The sequence below is a fragment of the Mus caroli genome, chromosome 8, assembly GCF_900094665.2.
Source record: "Mus caroli chromosome 8, CAROLI_EIJ_v1.1, whole genome shotgun sequence".
Lineage (NCBI taxonomy): Eukaryota > Metazoa > Chordata > Mammalia > Rodentia > Muridae > Mus > Mus caroli.
The window spans coordinates 114,538,824-114,556,458 of record NC_034577.1 but is presented as its reverse complement, the minus strand read 5'-3'; the positions used below and the strand labels follow the sequence as shown (position 1 = coordinate 114,556,458).

Below are 17,635 nucleotides of genomic sequence, written 5' to 3'. Positions count from 1 at the left end.
TCGAGTTCTCTCACAGCCACATCAAGCAGAGACTGGCACGTGCCCTGCAAGCTATAATCAATTACCAAAAATAACTCGGGGTGTGGTGAGTCAAAGGTCACATGGCTACACGGACTCCATTTTCTAACAAGAAGATTCTGGTTAACAATCAAGAAAAAAACCCCACAAAACTGAAAAAGACAATGCTAGGACTGGAAAGGGGCTCAGCTGCTTAGAACGCTCACTGCCCTCCCAGAAGGCCTGGGCTTGGTTTCCACAACTCACATGAATACTCCAAACACTATCTAACTATTCCTGAAACCTGGTGCCCCCCCCCCCTCTGGCTTCTGTAGGTAACTGCATGTACACAGTACATTTTCAGACAGGCAGCCACTTTATGCGTGCACTCTCATGAAGCACTATATTTTTATATATTTTATCAGTATTAATGACAATGACAGCATAAGCCTATAATCATAGCACTTGAGAGACAAGACCTGGGCCTCAGAGATGATCCTATTATAAACAGTCAAACAAAGGCTCCCTGGGCCTTCTGAGGGAGAAACAGAGAGAATGCACACCTCTAACCACTTTCCCAGAGGTGGACCATTGTGTTCTCTTCCTTTAGGGAACCATGGGACACACTGCACTGCCATCCCTGTGGCATAATGCCCGACACTAGGAACTATTAAATCGGCAACCACGGTATCTTTGTCATCTCTGCAAATACGATATATATCCTGGAGAGGAAGGTGACAAGGACAGAGACAGCTCCAGGAGTCTCAGTGATCCCACAAACCTCATGCTAAGAGTTCTATTTGTTCACTACGGATGTAAATATTTTCCCCCTGTGAAGAACCCATGGCAGTCTTTCTGCCTCAGTTTCCCTCAACACACCCTTCCATCTAGAGTGTGAGAAAGAGCGACAGAACCTGAAGACCACAGACTGAGCGGGGCCTCACCTTTGCTCGCCCAGGACAGCTCGAGCACCAAAATACCTCTTCAGTTCCGTGTCTGGATTCAGGTGTCTGTGAGACAAGGGTTTAGAGAGAAAAGTTATGTCCTTTTACAGTGCTGGGAACTTTTCTAAAGTCACCTAAGAGCCTAGTAGGGAGCTTGGCCTGTAGTGGTGGTGCACGCCTATACTCTCAGGACTTGGAAGGCTGAGGCAGGAGGATCGGGGTCCCGCAACAACAGTGGCAGGAAGTATACACTCCTGAGTATATGGAAGAGCAATAGTTGGGGACCCACCCGAATATGAAACGCTGCTCTACAGTTCAGGGGTTCAAGACATAAAGGGGGAAAGCCCTCTGGAAAATGGAGGAGTGCTTCTTCCTCATCACTTCTTAGATGTTTAATAATACGCTTAATTGTTTGTCTGTAGCCCAGGCTGACCTGGAACTCGTGCCTCGGTCCACTGAGTGCCAGGATTACAAGTGTAAACCCCGTGCCCAGCTCTACACTGTTTTGTTTTTTGAGGGACGAATGTGAAGCTGTACAGGAGATGGGATCCAGGGTCTGCCACATGCTAGGTGTACACTCCACCACTTTCCAGTGTACATACAGTACACTTTCTTTCTGGAGTTCATCTTCCATAGCTCAGGCTGGCCCTGAACTCTAAAGTCTCCTGTGTCTACTTCGCAGGTGCTGGGGCTGAGGTTACAGGTGTTTGCCAGGAGACCTGACTAAAAGGACAGTAAACTTTCTTCTGTCTTTTTTTTGTTTGTTTGTTTTTCGAGACAGGGTTTCTCTGTGTAGCCCTGGCTGTCCTGGAACTCACTCTGTAGACCAGGCTGGCCTTGAATTCACAGAGATATGCCTGCCTCTGCCTTCCGAGTGCTGGGATTAAAGGCGTGCACCACAACAACCTAGGCTGCCTCTTCTTAAATACTGTTTTTCTCTCACAGAGTGAGGGAGGACGCGATACCTGTGCTCCACATAGAGGACGTGCTTCCTGGAGCTCAGTGGAGGGGGGCCGGGGTGGCTGAACCCACTGCTGTCCTCAATCCGCTCTAAGATGCGATCGATGTCTTCTAGTCCATTCTCCTAAAAGCCAGAACAGGCCGTTAATCACTGCACTGACTCCTACTGCTCGGATTCTAGGCGTGTGCCACCGCACCTGGCTCTGACTTGACCTTCAATGTGATACTCCCAGTGACAGAATGATTTACTGTGAAATAGAATGCTTATATTGGCTTACTTCCTAGAAGATGGTTTCATACGCTGCACAGACACTAACAAAGGAGACGTGTTTCACCAGAGAAAGCCACAAGAGCTGGAATCCCAGACCCAGACAAAGAGGGCCCTGGAAACCACAGGCCAGAACACCACTGTGTCTTCCGGAGGAGCTGACTTCCTTGGGTAAACTGAGTCATGACTCCTCACTGGCAGTGACAAAGCTATGACGTTTTCCAGAATTAAAAGTAAGACACAGGGCATGAGGAAGCAAGAGGGCGGCACCATCTGGTAATGGTGCGCCTGGCTTCTACATTCACTACCACTTTAAGTCCTCAGGATGAGGCAAGGGCAGATGAGCAAGGAACACACTCCCCAGAACCCAGAGCCTAAGAATGGGGTCTGCTCACCAGGGAGCACAAGGAACTGACCAGATGCAGGATGTGCACGTGGTCTTCCCCCTTGCTCTCCTCAACTCTGAGCTACACCCTTGGGAAGCCAGCAAAGTGCTCAATGAGAAACTTCCTGCGAGGGCCAGCCTGAGGTACCAGCAGTACCAGTGCGGCTCAGGCAGAGGAACCAGACCATTGGACAACATACCGAGGATTCTCCTGTGCAGCTTTTCTTATTTTTCTGCTTCTTTTTCTTCTTTCGGAGTTTGCCACTTGCATTAGACTAATGGAAGAGACATTTTAATCAATGGAAAGAAATAAAATCATAAACATTAAGAACTACCCAGCAGCCAGGCCTGGTGGCACAGCCTTTAATCCCAGCACTCAGGAGACAGGCAGAGGCAGGTCTCCATGAGTTTGAGGTCAGCCTGATCTATATAGAGATCTCCAGGGCAGTGAAGGTTGCACAGTGAGACCTAAATTTAAAAAAAACAAATAAAAAAAAAATTTAAGCTGGACAGTGGGGGGCGCAGGCCTTTAATCCCTGCACTCAGGAGGCAGAGGCAAGTGATCTGAGTCTACAGACCAAATTCAAGGATAGCCAAGGCTACACAAAGAAACCCTGTCTCAAAAACCCAAAATAATATATAAATAAAATATACAAATAAATAAAAATGTAAGCAACCCCAATCCCCAACCCACTCTGTGGTAGTCCCCATCCCTCCTCCATCCTCAAATCTTCCACATATCCCTACCCCTTGTGCTTCGGGCCTTCCCATGACCTATAGTAGATGACTCACTTGACCACCCAGCCACCTGGACGCTGCCATCCCATCTTCATTTTGGCAACCATTCCCTGCTGTGCTCTACTGTCCCTGCAGAAGGGGCTCCCTGGGCCAGGGGCTCTATGAGGCCTCTGCTCCACCACAACACCTCCTGTAGCCAAGTCCCGTGAGAACTCGAGCTTCACCAGGCTGCATGTTCTCATCAGGTCATCAGGCACAGGCTCTCCCACAAGAGCAGGTGGACACACTTATGCAACTGCTCGCCTTCAGATTTCTACAGGAAACCCACCCAGGTTCCTCAGAGCAACCAAACAATTGATGAGCTCAAATTCGGAAGAATTCAAGAAACTGGTAGTGCAGGGTGGATATGGCCAGCACCTCGGGGCTCTCTCTCTCTCTCTCTGGCAGGCCTCACAGTTACCCATCACCATGTGACTGATCCTCTATACCTGTTCCGAGGACCCTGCTTTGGTGGCACCTCCATCTTGCTTGGTCTCTGCGTTTCCATGTTTAGCCCTTCCTTTGTTCCCTGATGACACAGAGTCCGGCAGGGTACAGTCAGACCTCTCCCCATTTACCACAAGGTCATCCTCAAGATCCTCCGTGTTTATCTGCAAAAAGGATGGGGAGATGAAAGCAAATGAGCGTCCCAGTGCAGCGCACATGGAGACTCCGTCCAGCTGAAACCACAGAGGGCAGTGAACGGGGAGGACTGTGAACAGAGTGGACTGTCAATAGGGAGGGCTACGAATGGAGAGGACTGAATAGAAAGGACTGGGAACAGGGAGGACTGTGAACAGAGAAGGCCTGACCCACACAGCACCAGCACATCTCTGAGCCTGTGATGAGTTCTGGCTTAGTCAGTGCACAGAAGATGTGCATCATTGTTAGGCATGACAATCAGAATCCCCAAACCATAGTGACCCCATTTATTGAGTACCATACAAGGACTTCAACTTCTTCTCTTACTTATGTATATTCTGCCTACATGCATGCATATGCACCACATGTATGTCTGGTGCCCACGGAGACATGAGGAGGGTGTCATAAGCCCTGGAGTTGGACAGCTGTAGGTTGCCATGTGGGTGCTGGGAATTAAACCTGGGTTCTCTGGAAGAGCGGCTAATGCTCTTGACTACTGAGCCATCTCCAGATTCAATAAACTATTTTTAACTGTAAGACTTCCATCACTGTAAAGAGAATTTGCTTTCTGCGATGGTAGAAGCCAGCAGAATTCTTCACTGTGAAGAGTGATTATGTACCTAGGAATCAGGTGCTATAACAGACGTCTATAGGGCAGACGGGACCAAACACCTGGGAACAGCCACATTTTCTTTTTCACTGCTGAAAAACTCTCAGTGTTTCCTCACAGTAATACTCATTGTGCAAACCTTGCTAGAGATGGCCTCACCAGGGTGGAGGATGAAAACCAATGACCCTGGATGGGAGGGAGCTCGGCAGTTAAGAGCGCCGGTTGCTCTTCCAGAAGACCTGGGTTTGAGTCCCAGAGCCCACATGGATGCTTATAACCATCTATAGCTCCGGTTCCAAGGGATCAAATGCACCCTGCAAGCTGTCCTGGGTGCCAGGCACACATGTGATACACAGACACACATGCAGACAAAGCATATACATACACATAAAAATAATGATTATTTATTTTTTGGTTTTTATTTTTGGTTTTTCGAGACAGGGTTTCTCTGTATAGCGCTGGCTGTCCTGGAACTCACTCTGTAGACCAGGCTGGCCTCAAACTCAGAAATCCTCCTGCCTCTGCCTCCCGAGTGCTGGGATTAAAGGTATGCACCACCACGCCCGGTGGAATGATTATTAAAAAAAAAAAAAAGAACCTGCCCATCACGACCCTCATGCCACTGAACGCACTGCTTTGGCAGTAAATATTTAGTTCCACTTCATAGTCTCGTCCTATCCAATACGTATCCGAAATATGTTTCGTCCTATCCAAATAAAGGCCTGGCCTTTGCTCTGGCTTCTGCCCAGTTAATGTCTAAGCCTCTAGTAATTTTCCACAGTAATGTCTTCTCCATTAGGTCATCGACATACACTGATCAGAGGACTTACAGGGGCCCTAAGCCAAGTCAATGGCAGCAACGTGATCTAAGGTGGGTATCCAAAGGCAGTAACTCAGCCTTCTGAAGCACTGCAGACTCAGGTCAGCCATGGGAGCTGTACAGTAAAGCCCCCTTTAGTGAATCCCACCAATATACCATGTACACAGCTCATCCTGTAACCCCTGGGGCCAAACAACAACAGAAACCTGAACGTGGAAACTCAGGCTGGGAATGCCCAGGCATACTGTCAATGCGTGAGAAGGGTCACCTGTGCACAACAGTGAGGCGCAGGCACAGCTCTGGCGCTTCACTCTGTACATGCTCCCGGCCATAAGCCATAAGAACAGAAATGAAATTTGTATTTCTCACCAATTAAGAAGCCCTGCAGTTGGAACTAGTGTCAGGAGGGCAGTCATGTGAGTTCCCCTCATACTCGGCAGCTATGGGGAATCCTGCTTATGTAGGTTTGGATGAGGTTAGGGAGTGATTTATACATTGTTCTGAAATTATGAAATCACTGTGATGTGCAAAAGTGCTATTTAACTCTTTGGTTAGTTTGGGTTTTGTTGAGACAGGGTTTCTCTGTGTAGCTCTGATCAGGCTGGCCTCGAACTCAGAGATCTGCTTCTGGCTCTGCTGGGATTAAAGGCAAGTGTCACCACTCCCAGCTCCAGCTTTTTTTCTTGTTGTTAAAGATTGATTTATTTATTAAATAAGTGAGTGCACTGTCGTCGGTGTTTTCAGACACACCAGAAGAGGGCTTCAGATCCCATTACAGATGGTTGTGAGCTGCCATCGGGGTGCTGGGAATTGAACTTAGGACCTCTGAAAGAGCAGCCAGAGCTCTTAACTGCTGAGCCATCCATCTCTCTAGCACATCCAATTTTTATTTATTTATTTATTTATTTATTTATTAAAGACAGTCTCACTACATAATCAAGGCTGGCCTTGAACTCACATCAGTCCTCCCATATTAGCCTCCATGTGCCACCACACCCAACTAAGTCAATTTTTTGCAATTTATTGTCTATTTTCTTTTGAATGTATATGTATGTGCATATACAAGTAATATAAACATATTACTAATATATTTATTATATGCATTAGCAATTTATTTATTTATTTATTTTTGGTTTACTGAGACAGGGTTTCTCTGTGTAGCCCTGGCTGTCCTGGAACTCACTCTGTAGACCAGGCTGGCCTCAAACTCAGAAATCCACCTGCCTCTGCCTTCCAAGTGCTGAGATTAAAGGTGTGTGCCACCATATAAAAGTAATAATTTTATATAACTATAAATAGCAATATATTTATATTGCTAGTAATATATTTATATAACTATATTATTTATAGTACATATTACTTATCTATTTATATAACTTTACAATACAATGTTGTTTATAATATATTAGCTATGTATTTATATTACTTATATACTTATAAAAAACATATAAATTTGACATAAATATAAATAATTATGTTTCTACTACTAATGTTTATATTACTTATATGTTTATGTAAATTATATATTTTATTACATATAAAAATATATTTACTTATATATTTTATATTTACTTACTTTATAATATACTTAGTTAATATTTATATTTATCTATGTTAAGCATATATTTCTATATACTGCATATATTATATATATCATAGTCTATATGTATACAAATTATGTTTTTATTTTGGTTTTCTTGGAGACAGCATGTCTATATGTAACCCTGGCTTGTCCTAGAACTTACTATGTAGACTGGCTTAGCCTCAACTCACAGAGGTCTGCCTGCCTCTGTGTGTACCACCATGCCTAGGTGACCAAGTCATACAAACAAACAAACAGGAATGTGGAGCCTAGCCGGGCATGGGTGCGCATGCCTTTAGTCCCAGCACTCGGGAGGCAAAGGCAGGCGGATTTCTGAGTTCGAGGCCAGCCTGGTCTACAAAGTGAGTTCCAGGACAGCCAGGGCTATGCAGAGAAACCCTATCTAAAAAAAAAAGACTGCAGAGCCTGCCTAAGAGCCTGGGTTCAAGCCCCATCCCTGCAAAACGAACAAGAGTATCTTACTTACTGTCCAGCAGTAAGACAGAGCAAACAATAAACACTCAGAACTGAATAAATCTCAGAGGTGCATCCTGAGCCAGGGGCCAGGCACGGGCGAGCCCACATCAGACGTCGAAGGTATCCATATTCCATGGGCTTTATTATATAACTTCAATCAGTTGGTTTCTTGAGACAGCGTCTCAGCACATCACCCTGGTTGGCCTAGAACTTGATATGTAGGCCGAAATGTCCTCTAACTCAGAAATCCTCGTTAATGCAGGAATCCAAGGTATGAGCTGCTACATCTGATTTTTTAAAACTCTTCTGACTGAAATGGTCCAGATGACTTCTAATCTAGAGTCAGGCATGGCCCTAGGCCATCTCTGTCCTTCCCCATCCGCCCCTAAGAATGTATCAAACAAGCCTCTTGCTGTCATGTGTTTGCAGAGCTCTTCTGCCCCTTCCATCTCCAACAGGACACATCTACACTGTTGAGTGCTGATCACATGCCCAGCACATGCTACAGGACGCACCCATGAGCTCACACAGGCTTCATGACAGCCCCACCAGTTAGCAAGAACATCCCCCAAACTTGCATTCAGTGTCCTATCCAGGCTCTCAGACTACAAAGAAGGACAGCCAGGACAGGTGGCACTGACTCCACACCCTATACACAAGTCTAAAGCAAGTGTTTGTTGCCGGGCAGTGGTGGCACATGCCTTTAATCCCAGCACTTGGGAGGCAGAGGCAGGTGGATTTCTGAGTTTGAGGCCAGCCTGGTCTACAGAGTGGATTCCAGGACAGCCAGGGCTACAGAGAGAAACCCTGTCTCAAAAAACAAAAACAAAAAACCCAAACCAAACCAAAAAACCAAAAGCAAGTGTTTGTTTTGTTTTGAAACAGGGTTTCTCTGTGTAGCCCTGGCAGTCCTAGAACTCACTCTGTAGACCAGGCTGGCCTTGAACTCAGAGATCTGCCTGCCTCTGACTCTGGGATTAAAGGCGTGCACCACCACTGCCTGGGTAGTAATTTGTTTTATTAAAATCAGCACAGATAGGCGTGGACACTGTCCTGAGGGGCGGCGGTACATCACTGAGCAGCAAAGTCTTTTCCTAAGGAACATATGTTAGCCGTGGGACACGATCAGCATACACAGAAGAGGAGCGCAGCCTGGCCGGTGGTGAGTGCTGGGGGAAAGGAAGGTGAGGGGATGGCTGTAAAGGTAGGCACATGGTAAGAACAGACCTAGTTCATATCATATCATATCATGTAGGGTAAGCATGCCCATGTGAGGGGAGAGGAAGTCTCATGTTAGCATCTCAGCAAAGGGGACCGCAGCCAGACAGGGGAGGCAAAGGCAGGTCAGGGTGGCTGAAGCAGTGAGCAATATTACTAACAGGTGAGGTCAGGGAGAACTATCTTAGCATGCAGACACCTGCTGGGAATGGAGAGCTATCACTGCGTTCTCAGGACTGGCTGAGCAATGGCAGCAGCGGCACTGAAGGCTCCCTGTGACCTGAGACAGATAAAGGGGTCTCGCTCCACCCCAGCACTGGACAGATTCCAGGCACTGTTAGAATCTCAACGAATGTTAATAACCTCCTCACATTCTGATGCTAATTTCCTGTAGCTAAGCAAAGACGTTGGCGGACAGAGCATCTTGGTTCTCTAACTGGCAATTGTTGAAATCTCCCCACCCCAGCTGCCTTGAGGAACAGAACTGTCTGCCAAACCGTAAGGCAGACGACCCATATTCAATATTGAATATTCCAGGGGCCTTGAACTGTGATCACAGCTGACAGGTGCAGCCTCGGAAATACTGCTTCCCTTTGTATCGGGCGTCTACTACCACGAGCCTTGGTTCTGATCCGTAGGTGAGTCCCTGGTCCCAAACGCCTGCAGTCCTCTGGAAAAGCAGCAAGGGCCCTTCACCACTGGGTTGTATCTCCAGCCTCCCGCCCCGCTTGCCTACCTCAGCAGTGTAATTCAAAGCAGCTGAGCAGTCAATAGCCTGGGCCCCAAAGGTGGCAAGATTGCCAACTACGTGACATATGAAAAGGAGGCTTCTGACCAGTTTGAGAGTGTCAGGGATGGGACAGAGGGAGGCAGAAGCAGAGGACAGGGAGCCGAGGCTAAAGGTGAAAGCCGTAAAAAGCCAGGGAAAAAGAAGTGCAGGACAAGTTCAGGAGAGCTGTAAAATCTTTAGAGCCAATGGTCTCAGATCCCTAACGTCTGAGAGTGAACCCCAGCTGCTGTCAAGGGAGGAATCCCAGTACAAGGAAGGCTACAGATGGGTGAATGATGGGATGTCTAGGCTCTGTTTTGCAATCACCTCTTAGAGAAATGGGATTAAAATTATATTAAAGGCATGTAGACTGATGGAAACCGGGCCATGGGGGCATACAGGTTATTTGTATTTCCCTAATTTTTGTGTATGCTTAAAATTAGGCATGGTGGCACATGCCTTTAATCCCAGCACTTGGGAGGCAGAGGCAGGCGGATTTCTGAGTTCGAGGCCAGCCTCGTGTACAGAGTGAGTTCCAGGACATCTGGGACTACACAGAGAAAAACCCTGTCCCCCAAAACCAAATAAATAAATAAATACATAAATAAACAAATAAATACATAAATAAGGTAACCACCTTGCCTTAAAAAAAAAAATTAAACATAGCTGGGTGGTGGTGGCACATGCCTTTGATCCCAGCACTCAGGAGGCAGAAGTGCGCGAATTTCCGAGTCTGAGACACAGCATCTCTAAGAGTAAGTTCAAGGACAGCCAAGGCTACACAGAGAAAGCCTATCTTGAAAAAGAAATGATGATAAGCAAAAGTAAATCTAAGAAAAGTAATGAAGGGAGAAGAAACAGTAATAATGGGGGTTGCTCTCAGGCTCAAAGTCAGAGGAGGCAGGCAAGTTCTGACTGTACCAAGGGAAGACATATTTCACCATCGCCACAGACTACAGGACAGATCCCTTCCTTTCCTTATGGGAGAAATGAAGAATCTCTGAACCGAACTTCCAAAATGTCTGTGACATTTCCCACACCCATCAATATCTTTGCTAGGAACTTTTAAACCTGCTAACTGATAAAAAGCTGGGGACAACTGGGGGTAGTGCTGTCTTGGGCGCTGCAACAGTAGGGTAGACATGGCTTCATATCTGCGACTTGAGGAAGACCCAGTACTTCCGTGTGTCCCAGCTAGCTGAGACAATTCACTGCAAGACTGAGAGTCTCAGACACATTACATCTTTTTACTCACTCGAAAATGGCCACTGACACCTTACCATATGTGGAAGTTGGAGATACGAGGAAAAGACATATTATCTGCCCGCACATGAAGTCAGAATCATAATTCATACACATATGAAACTGCAGACCCAGGTCAGCCAGTGGTAAGGAAAAACACGGGGCTCAGGACTTGCTACCCAATTTTCTGTTGCGAGGAATACGCTACGATAGGTACAACTAGCTGGGACACACAGAAGAACTGTGATGAATAAGCCGAAATGTTTGCTGCAGAGAGACCTCCCTCAAGTCGCAGAAATGAAACCAAGTCTACCATACCATAGCCCCGGACAAAACAAACCTGCTCCTTCAGTGAAGAGCCTAGACCCAACTGAACCCCACCTCCCACTCGCCATCCACAGTGCCCCTCCCCTTAGCTGACTCGGATGTCACGCCCCGCCCACTCTGACGTCACTGTCCCGTCCTGCCCCTGCGTCACGTCACGTCTCTGGACACAGCCGCGAGACACGCCCTATGCTGCAGCAAAGTCCTGTCACTCAGCCCCTTGTCAGCACCCCCGCTAGCCTTTAGCAGCCCCTTCGCTCGGCATTTTCTTCCACCTTCCACTCGATCTCGGACGGGGAACACGGCCTCCTCACCCCACCCACCCTGCGGCTGAAGACCCGCCTTCCCCGATGCGGCGCAGTCCCTTCTCTCCGCCCACTCGACTGCAGTCCAGACCCAACTTTGTGCCCCTTCGCATGACGTCATGCCCCCCACCATTTCCCCCCCCCCAGGTTGCCCAGCTCCTCACCAGCTCAAACCGGTTGTTGACACGGACTCCTTCCTTCCCTGCACCCCCGGGGCGCCGGCCACCCAGCCCCGGTTTTGGTCCCTCTTCCTCTGCGTCATCGTCATCAAGGAGGACAAACTTCAAGGCGTCGGGCCCTAGGGGTTCCTGGCCGCGCTGTTCCCCCCTCAGTCTCCGGAGGGCCCGGCGCGACATAGGACCCGACAGCCTGATGTGGGCAGAGGGACGAGGAAGAGCAGCAGAGTGGCGGCGCCTGCGCACTTGCGGCGCGCTGGCGCAAGATTGGCGTGTCGCGTTTGCGCGCCGCGGCTCTCCGGAACTTCCTCCCAATTCCCCGCGGAGTCGGGGAAGGTGCAAGGGTGGCCCAGGGAGCTCTCGCGAGAGTCGGGCCCTAGCGGCGGCCCTGGTGCGGTGCTTCGGCTCTGGAGATGGCTGGCTTGCAGAAAGCTGGCTGTGCGGCGGGCAGCAACGCGCAGGCTCAGAGCGCTGCTCGGCACGGACGCGATTCCCGGGGGCGAGCCTGGGGGCGAGCGGGCAGGGGTGGGGCAGGCGAGGAGGCCGTGAGAGCAGGTGCGCACGGCGCAAGGCCCGAGTACAAAGACCTCTGCTATGACAGGAGCGAGGGACCTAGTCCCCAACCCCTCTCTGCTAGCCTACCCATGCGACCTGTCCGATGTCCCCCACCTCCACGTTGCTACTAGACTGCAAAGGGACAGTTTTCGCCTTAATAGAATCAATCTAACTTCTTTCAGACTGGGTATCTCCTCTCCACAACGTGCACCGAGCCGAGTTAGGTGTTAGGGCTTGCTTTTTATTGTCGCGAACGCAACAGGGGTGGTCATGTTACAGGGGTATTGGGTGAGGGGAGAGCTGCCTAGGTGTGGATCCGTGGTCTGAAGTCGAAGTGGCAGCCCTACCTATCTGTATTCTAATTCAGGAAGATTTTCACAATAAGGACATAGGGATCCTCGGCACAGATCTTTCCTTTTTCCATGTTCTTTTTGTTTTTGTTTTTTGAGACAGAGTTTCTCTGTGTACCCCTGACTGTCCTGGGACTCGCTTTGTAGACCAGGCTGGCCTCTGCTTCCCAAGTGTTGGGACCAAAGGTGTATGCGACAACAACCGACCATTTTTCAAAACAAAACAAGAACACCACCTGTCTTAGGGTTTCTATTCCTGGACAAAATATCATGATCAAGAAGCAAGTTAGGGAGGAAAGGGTTTATTCAGCTCACACTTTCCACACTGCTGTTCATCACCAAAGGAAGTCAGGACTGGGACTAAGCAGGCCAGGAAGCAGGAGCTGATGCAGAGGCCATGGAGGCTTGCTTTCTTATAAAACCCAAGACTACCAGCCCAGGTATGGGACCACCCATAGTGGGCCCTCACCCCTTGGTCACTAATTGAGAAAATGCCTTACAGCTGGATCTCATGGAGGCATTTCCTCAACTGACGCTCCTTTCACTGTGATAACTCCAGCCTGTGTCAAGTTGACACACAAAACCAGCCAGTACACCACCCAAACCAAGATCTTGCCCTGTAACACTGGCTGCCCATGAAGCTATGGAAACCCTGTTCTGAAGGCTGGAATTACAGAGCTACTCCATGTCTACGCCCCACTTTTTATACTTTTGGAAAACTTTCCTAGACAAATCAGTATTGAGTACCTCCAAAGTAAAATGAGCTGGGGTTGGGTTGGACCTTTCCCCAGCTTGAGAGGAGGAGAGGACTAGGCCAGTCACTGCTCTTACTTGATCTTAGCCAAAAGGCCGAGAAGCGATCAGTCACTGATCTTAAATTCCAACTTCATTTTGGGAGATAGATCTCCTTTTACAGGTGAAGACGCCTTAATGAGCTAAGTATCCCAGGGAGAACCCGGTTTTGCATTCATGTGACTCCCAAAGTCCAAACAATGTAGGCGGTTGGCAAGGACAGAGAAGGCAGGCAGGGCAGCATCCCTTAGTTCCTGCTCTTGTGTGAGCCCCCTGTCCCACTGTCTGTGTGCTCCACTCCACCCTGCCTCCCCCAGGAGTCTTGGTTCGTCCCTAGGTTGGATGCTGAGCCCTCTGCCCGCACTGTGCCCACACTATGAAGTATCTTTAGGTACTTCAAAGTTGATGGTTCACAGCTGCTGTCCCAAGGTGCCCATCCCCCCCCCCCAACCCTCTTCCCTGCGCACTGTTAAAGTTGCAGCTTCTTCTGCATCAGGTTCAATGCCGCCGCCCTGACTGTTCAGGACCAGGCTAGCTTCTGTGCCATCCGTGATCAAGAGCTGTGGCCAGGCCGGGCAGTGGTGGTGCACGCCTTTAATCCCAGCACTTGGGAGGCAGAAGCAGGTGGATTTCTGAGTTCGAGGCCAGCCTGGTCTACAGCCAGGGCTATACAGAGAAATCCTGTCTCGAAAAAACCACTCGCGCGCGCGCGCAAACACACACACACACAAAGAGCTGTGACCAGCTTACACAGGCCAGTAGCCTTACCTTTGAATAAAGTGGGAGGTCTCAGTCTAGAACTGCTTCTCCTGAGACACAAGTCATGGACCCTGAAGGATGGAGTTGGTCTTCCCTGAACCACTAGCTCCAAATGTGTCTCCCCGAACTGCTGCAGATCTGGTCCTTCTGAAAATCTTAGTTCTAACCACTGTATTTGGCATCGTTCTGATGGATGAAGCTGAGGCTAGCTCAGTGGGCTGACATGCAACCCACTGTTTAGAAAAGACCAGCAACCCCAAGGACCATAAGACAGAAGGACAGGCTGTTGTACACCCTCCAGAAGTGGTTGTAGGGCACTGTACAACCCCAGGTAACTCAGCTGGGTGTTTCCCAGGATGTGAGTTTATTGCTTTCATTTGTGTCGTGTGAGGATCAGAACTGGTGACACCGTGCTTGGAGTGTGAGCTGGATATATGGCTGCTTTCGAGTCTGTAGATCAAGAACTGTACGTAGTTCATTGGATGTCCATGAGAATACTTCATGAGCATGAGGGGGTTTCTTGTTTGAGAGTTCACTGTGCAGCTCAGACATCTGCAGCTTGCTACATAGCCCAGACTAGCCTCAAACCAGTGATCTTCCTGATGCTAATTCCCAGCTGCTGCTTTAACAAGTGTGAGCCTCCAAAAAATGTGAGTTAAATGTGAGTGTTGTCATTGCTGGCTGAGTGACAGTACTGATTCCTGAACTTTTCTGCCTGTTCTTTTAAAACAAAACAAAGGGCCGGAGAGATGGCTGCTCAGTGGTTAGAGTGCTTGCTGCAGACCAAGCGAAGGGACTGAGTTCAGTTCCTAGCACCCATGTGTGACTCGCAGCCACCCTCAACTCCAGTTTGATAGCTCCCATGCGCTCCCGCACGCATGCAGTTTACATAAATTAATGTAAGCGAACATGTAACCCAAATAGGCATATCTTTTAAACTTGAAAAAGTCAAAATACAAAGGTGGTCTGTGAGGTGCTCAGATGAATGGGTGCTTTTACTAGGTGTTCCAATTTCTTTTTTTTTTTAAAGATTTACTTATTTATTATATGTAAGTACACTGTAGCTGTCTTCAGACACCCCAGAAGAGGGCATCAGATCTCATTACGGATGGTTGTGAGCCATCATGTGGTTGCTGGGATTTGAACTCACGACCTTCAGAAGAACAGTCGGCGCTCTTAACCACTGAGCCATCTCTCCAGCCCCCAGGTGTTCCAATTTCAAAGATAACTTGCACGGGTCCATCTGTCACAGTCGTGTGCCCTTGGTGCCTCTTCTAGTCTGAGCAAGCTGGTGGAGGCTGGAGTCAGCCAGCAGGGCTCAGTTAGCAGGCTTCCGTTGAAGTTCTTGCATGTTCTGAGATAAGCAATCAAGTCTCTTTACCTGACTGAGCCTTTCTTTCCTAATCTGTAAAGTGGAGTGACGACAGACCCCTCCTCTCCTGGGTGCACATAAGCAGGCAGGGAGCTTAGCCCAGGCCCATCCTGAGTCCAGGTGTCGGGACTGCCTCTGGGCTTAATGAGCAATGATACCACCATCATTTGGCAGAGCAGCCGTGCTAACCTTCAGAAAGCATTGCCTGCAACCATGGCAGTGAAATAACATGATATGCAAGCCTATGGCAATGGTTGTAGGGTTACTTGACTTTCCCTGATAGGAAGCAAGTCACCAAGCCCTCACAGGAGATTCCAGCCACCCCCTTTCCCTTCCCAGCTGCACCGTGGTCTTGGTATAGGAAGTAGAAAATTGGCTGGGGGTGTGAACTACAGAGATGCAGTTTTCATGGATGACAACCCATGTTGGGGTGGGGCTTCGTGGTGATGCGTTTACCTGAAAGTCACTTATGTTCCTGGCAGTAACCCCTCACTGTATTACAATAATCTCCGTAAACTCATTGGTTGCTCAAGCTGATGTAAGTGGAATCATTTCTTAGGTCTGTCAGTGCCGTATCCGGATGCTCGTTCATATCTCCCTAGGAGAAGCCACATAGCGAGCGCTAGCAAGAGACCCAAGAGCAAGCTTGACCTGGGAGCACCTGGGCTTCTTCCCAGCAGAATCCCACATACTCTGAGGTAGACCTGGTCCTCTGGTTCACTGGGGAACCAAGGCGCTCTGTCTACCCAGGGAAGAGAGGCTGCCACACACTCACTGCTGAAGAGAACCAGGGCATCGGGCAGGCAGGGAAGCTGAGCTCTGAGATCCATTTCCCCAACCCCTCCCAGCCTTCCCAAGGAGTCCTGAGAGGAAAGGAGGAGGGAAAGTCCTGGAGGAAGGTTGGCCCTGAATGAACTGTAGGGAAAGAGACAATGTATATAAATATAAATATAGGCCATATATATATTATAAATGTATCTATATATGTATATATGTACATGCGCAAGGGGGGGCTGATGGCAGCTGTGTTCCAGAATGGGGTGCGGGGAGGCCATCACAACAGTCATTGGAAGTTGAGAGTCCTGGTGTTGGGGATATAGAGGGACTGGGTCTGACGGCTTCGTCGTGGGGTGGCATTGAGGACATCCACGCTCTTGCGGCTGGAGCACACGACATCAGCCACAAAGCTGGTGCAGTCACTGCAGACATCCTTTAGGACACAGCCGTGGGCATAGATGTGGGGGAACTCCTCCTCCACGCTTCGCCACTTTGGTCCCTGCAGGGATCTAGAATGGAGAGATGCCAGGAAAGAACCATGAGAGGAGAGAACCCTACTGGGGCTAGGATCTCCTAGAGGCCTTGTCCTGCCACTTCTGAATCTCAAACCTTGCTTTTCATGTCCACAGCCACCCCTCACCTTCCTCCTCCTTCTTCTCTCCTTCCCCATCCACCCCGCAATCAATGTGCGTCCCTACAAAGGCAAATGCCTCTGTGGGCACTGAGGTCCCGAGCCCAGATGGCCCCGACCACCCAAACTCAGTTTCCCCCATCGCAGCCTCTGGAGCCAGTGACGTGACTCGTTAGTTACTTGGCTTGGTCTGCACAGGTCTGTGGGAATGGGCCCCAGTTTCCCAGTTACTTTCAACCCTTCACTACCACAGGATACCAGCAACAGAACATACTGGAAGGCATCTCTCCTCAGTGTTGGCGTGGCTTTGGTAGTTGGCACCCTCTGAAGACTCTCAAAGCCAAGTGTGTAGACAGGGATGTGTCCATACTTCTTGGAAGGCATCTTCATCTGCGACACAAGGAAGGGACTAAGTTCCTCAGCAGCCTCCAGGCACGCCATCCTCCCCACCCCCTGGGGACGAGAGGCTGAGAGGGTTGCCCCTACATTCTTTTTTTTGTTTGTTTGGTTGGTTTTGGTTTTTCAAGACAGGGTTTCTCTGTGTAGCCCTGGCTGTCCTGGAACTCACCAGGCTGGCCTCGAACTCAGAAATCCGCCTGCCTCTGCCTCCTGAGTGCTGGGATTAAAGGCATGCGCCACCACGCCAGGCTGCCCCTACATTCTTAAGTGAAGATCTAGCACCAATACATTTCCTGCTTATCCAAACTGTAACTTCTTAGGGTCAAGAACTACACACACACATACATACACACACACACACACACACACACATATATATATATATATATATATATACACACACACATATATATATACACACACACAGACACACACACACAGACACACACATATATACACACACACACATATATATACACATACACACACACAGAGACACACACA

At 48.8% G+C, this 17,635-nt stretch overlaps 2 protein-coding genes across 6 annotated transcripts in view; both read right to left on the bottom strand.

Annotated features, from left to right (window-relative positions):
- Tcf25 (transcription factor 25) overlaps positions 1-11,833 on the bottom strand; it is a 32,074-nt gene extending 20,241 nt beyond the window's left edge. For 4 of the 5 annotated variants that reach the window (XM_021171046.2, XM_021171047.2, XM_021171048.2 and 1 more), the window contains exons 1-5: positions 11,485-11,833; positions 3,781-3,942; positions 2,755-2,829; positions 1,907-2,025; positions 942-1,007 (exon numbers count right to left, since the gene is read on the bottom strand). In XM_021171046.2, coding sequence (XP_021026705.1) covers positions 942-1,007; positions 1,907-2,025; positions 2,755-2,829; positions 3,781-3,942; positions 11,485-11,676 — 614 coding nt within the window. In that variant the 5' untranslated portion in view covers positions 11,677-11,833. The remainder of the gene's footprint in view (positions 1-941; positions 1,008-1,906; positions 2,026-2,754; positions 2,830-3,780; positions 3,943-11,484) is intronic. The other variant, XM_021171045.2, reaches the window with a different exon arrangement.
- Positions 11,834-16,267: 4,434 nt separating this feature from the next.
- Spire2 (spire type actin nucleation factor 2) overlaps positions 16,268-17,635 on the bottom strand; it is a 38,067-nt gene continuing 36,699 nt past the window's right edge. Inside the window, exons 14-15 of the mRNA XM_021170336.1 lie at positions 17,007-17,122; positions 16,268-16,610 (exon numbers count right to left, since the gene is read on the bottom strand). Of these exons, the coding sequence (XP_021025995.1) occupies positions 16,388-16,610; positions 17,007-17,122 (339 nt within the window). The 3' untranslated portion in view covers positions 16,268-16,387. The remainder of the gene's footprint in view (positions 16,611-17,006; positions 17,123-17,635) is intronic.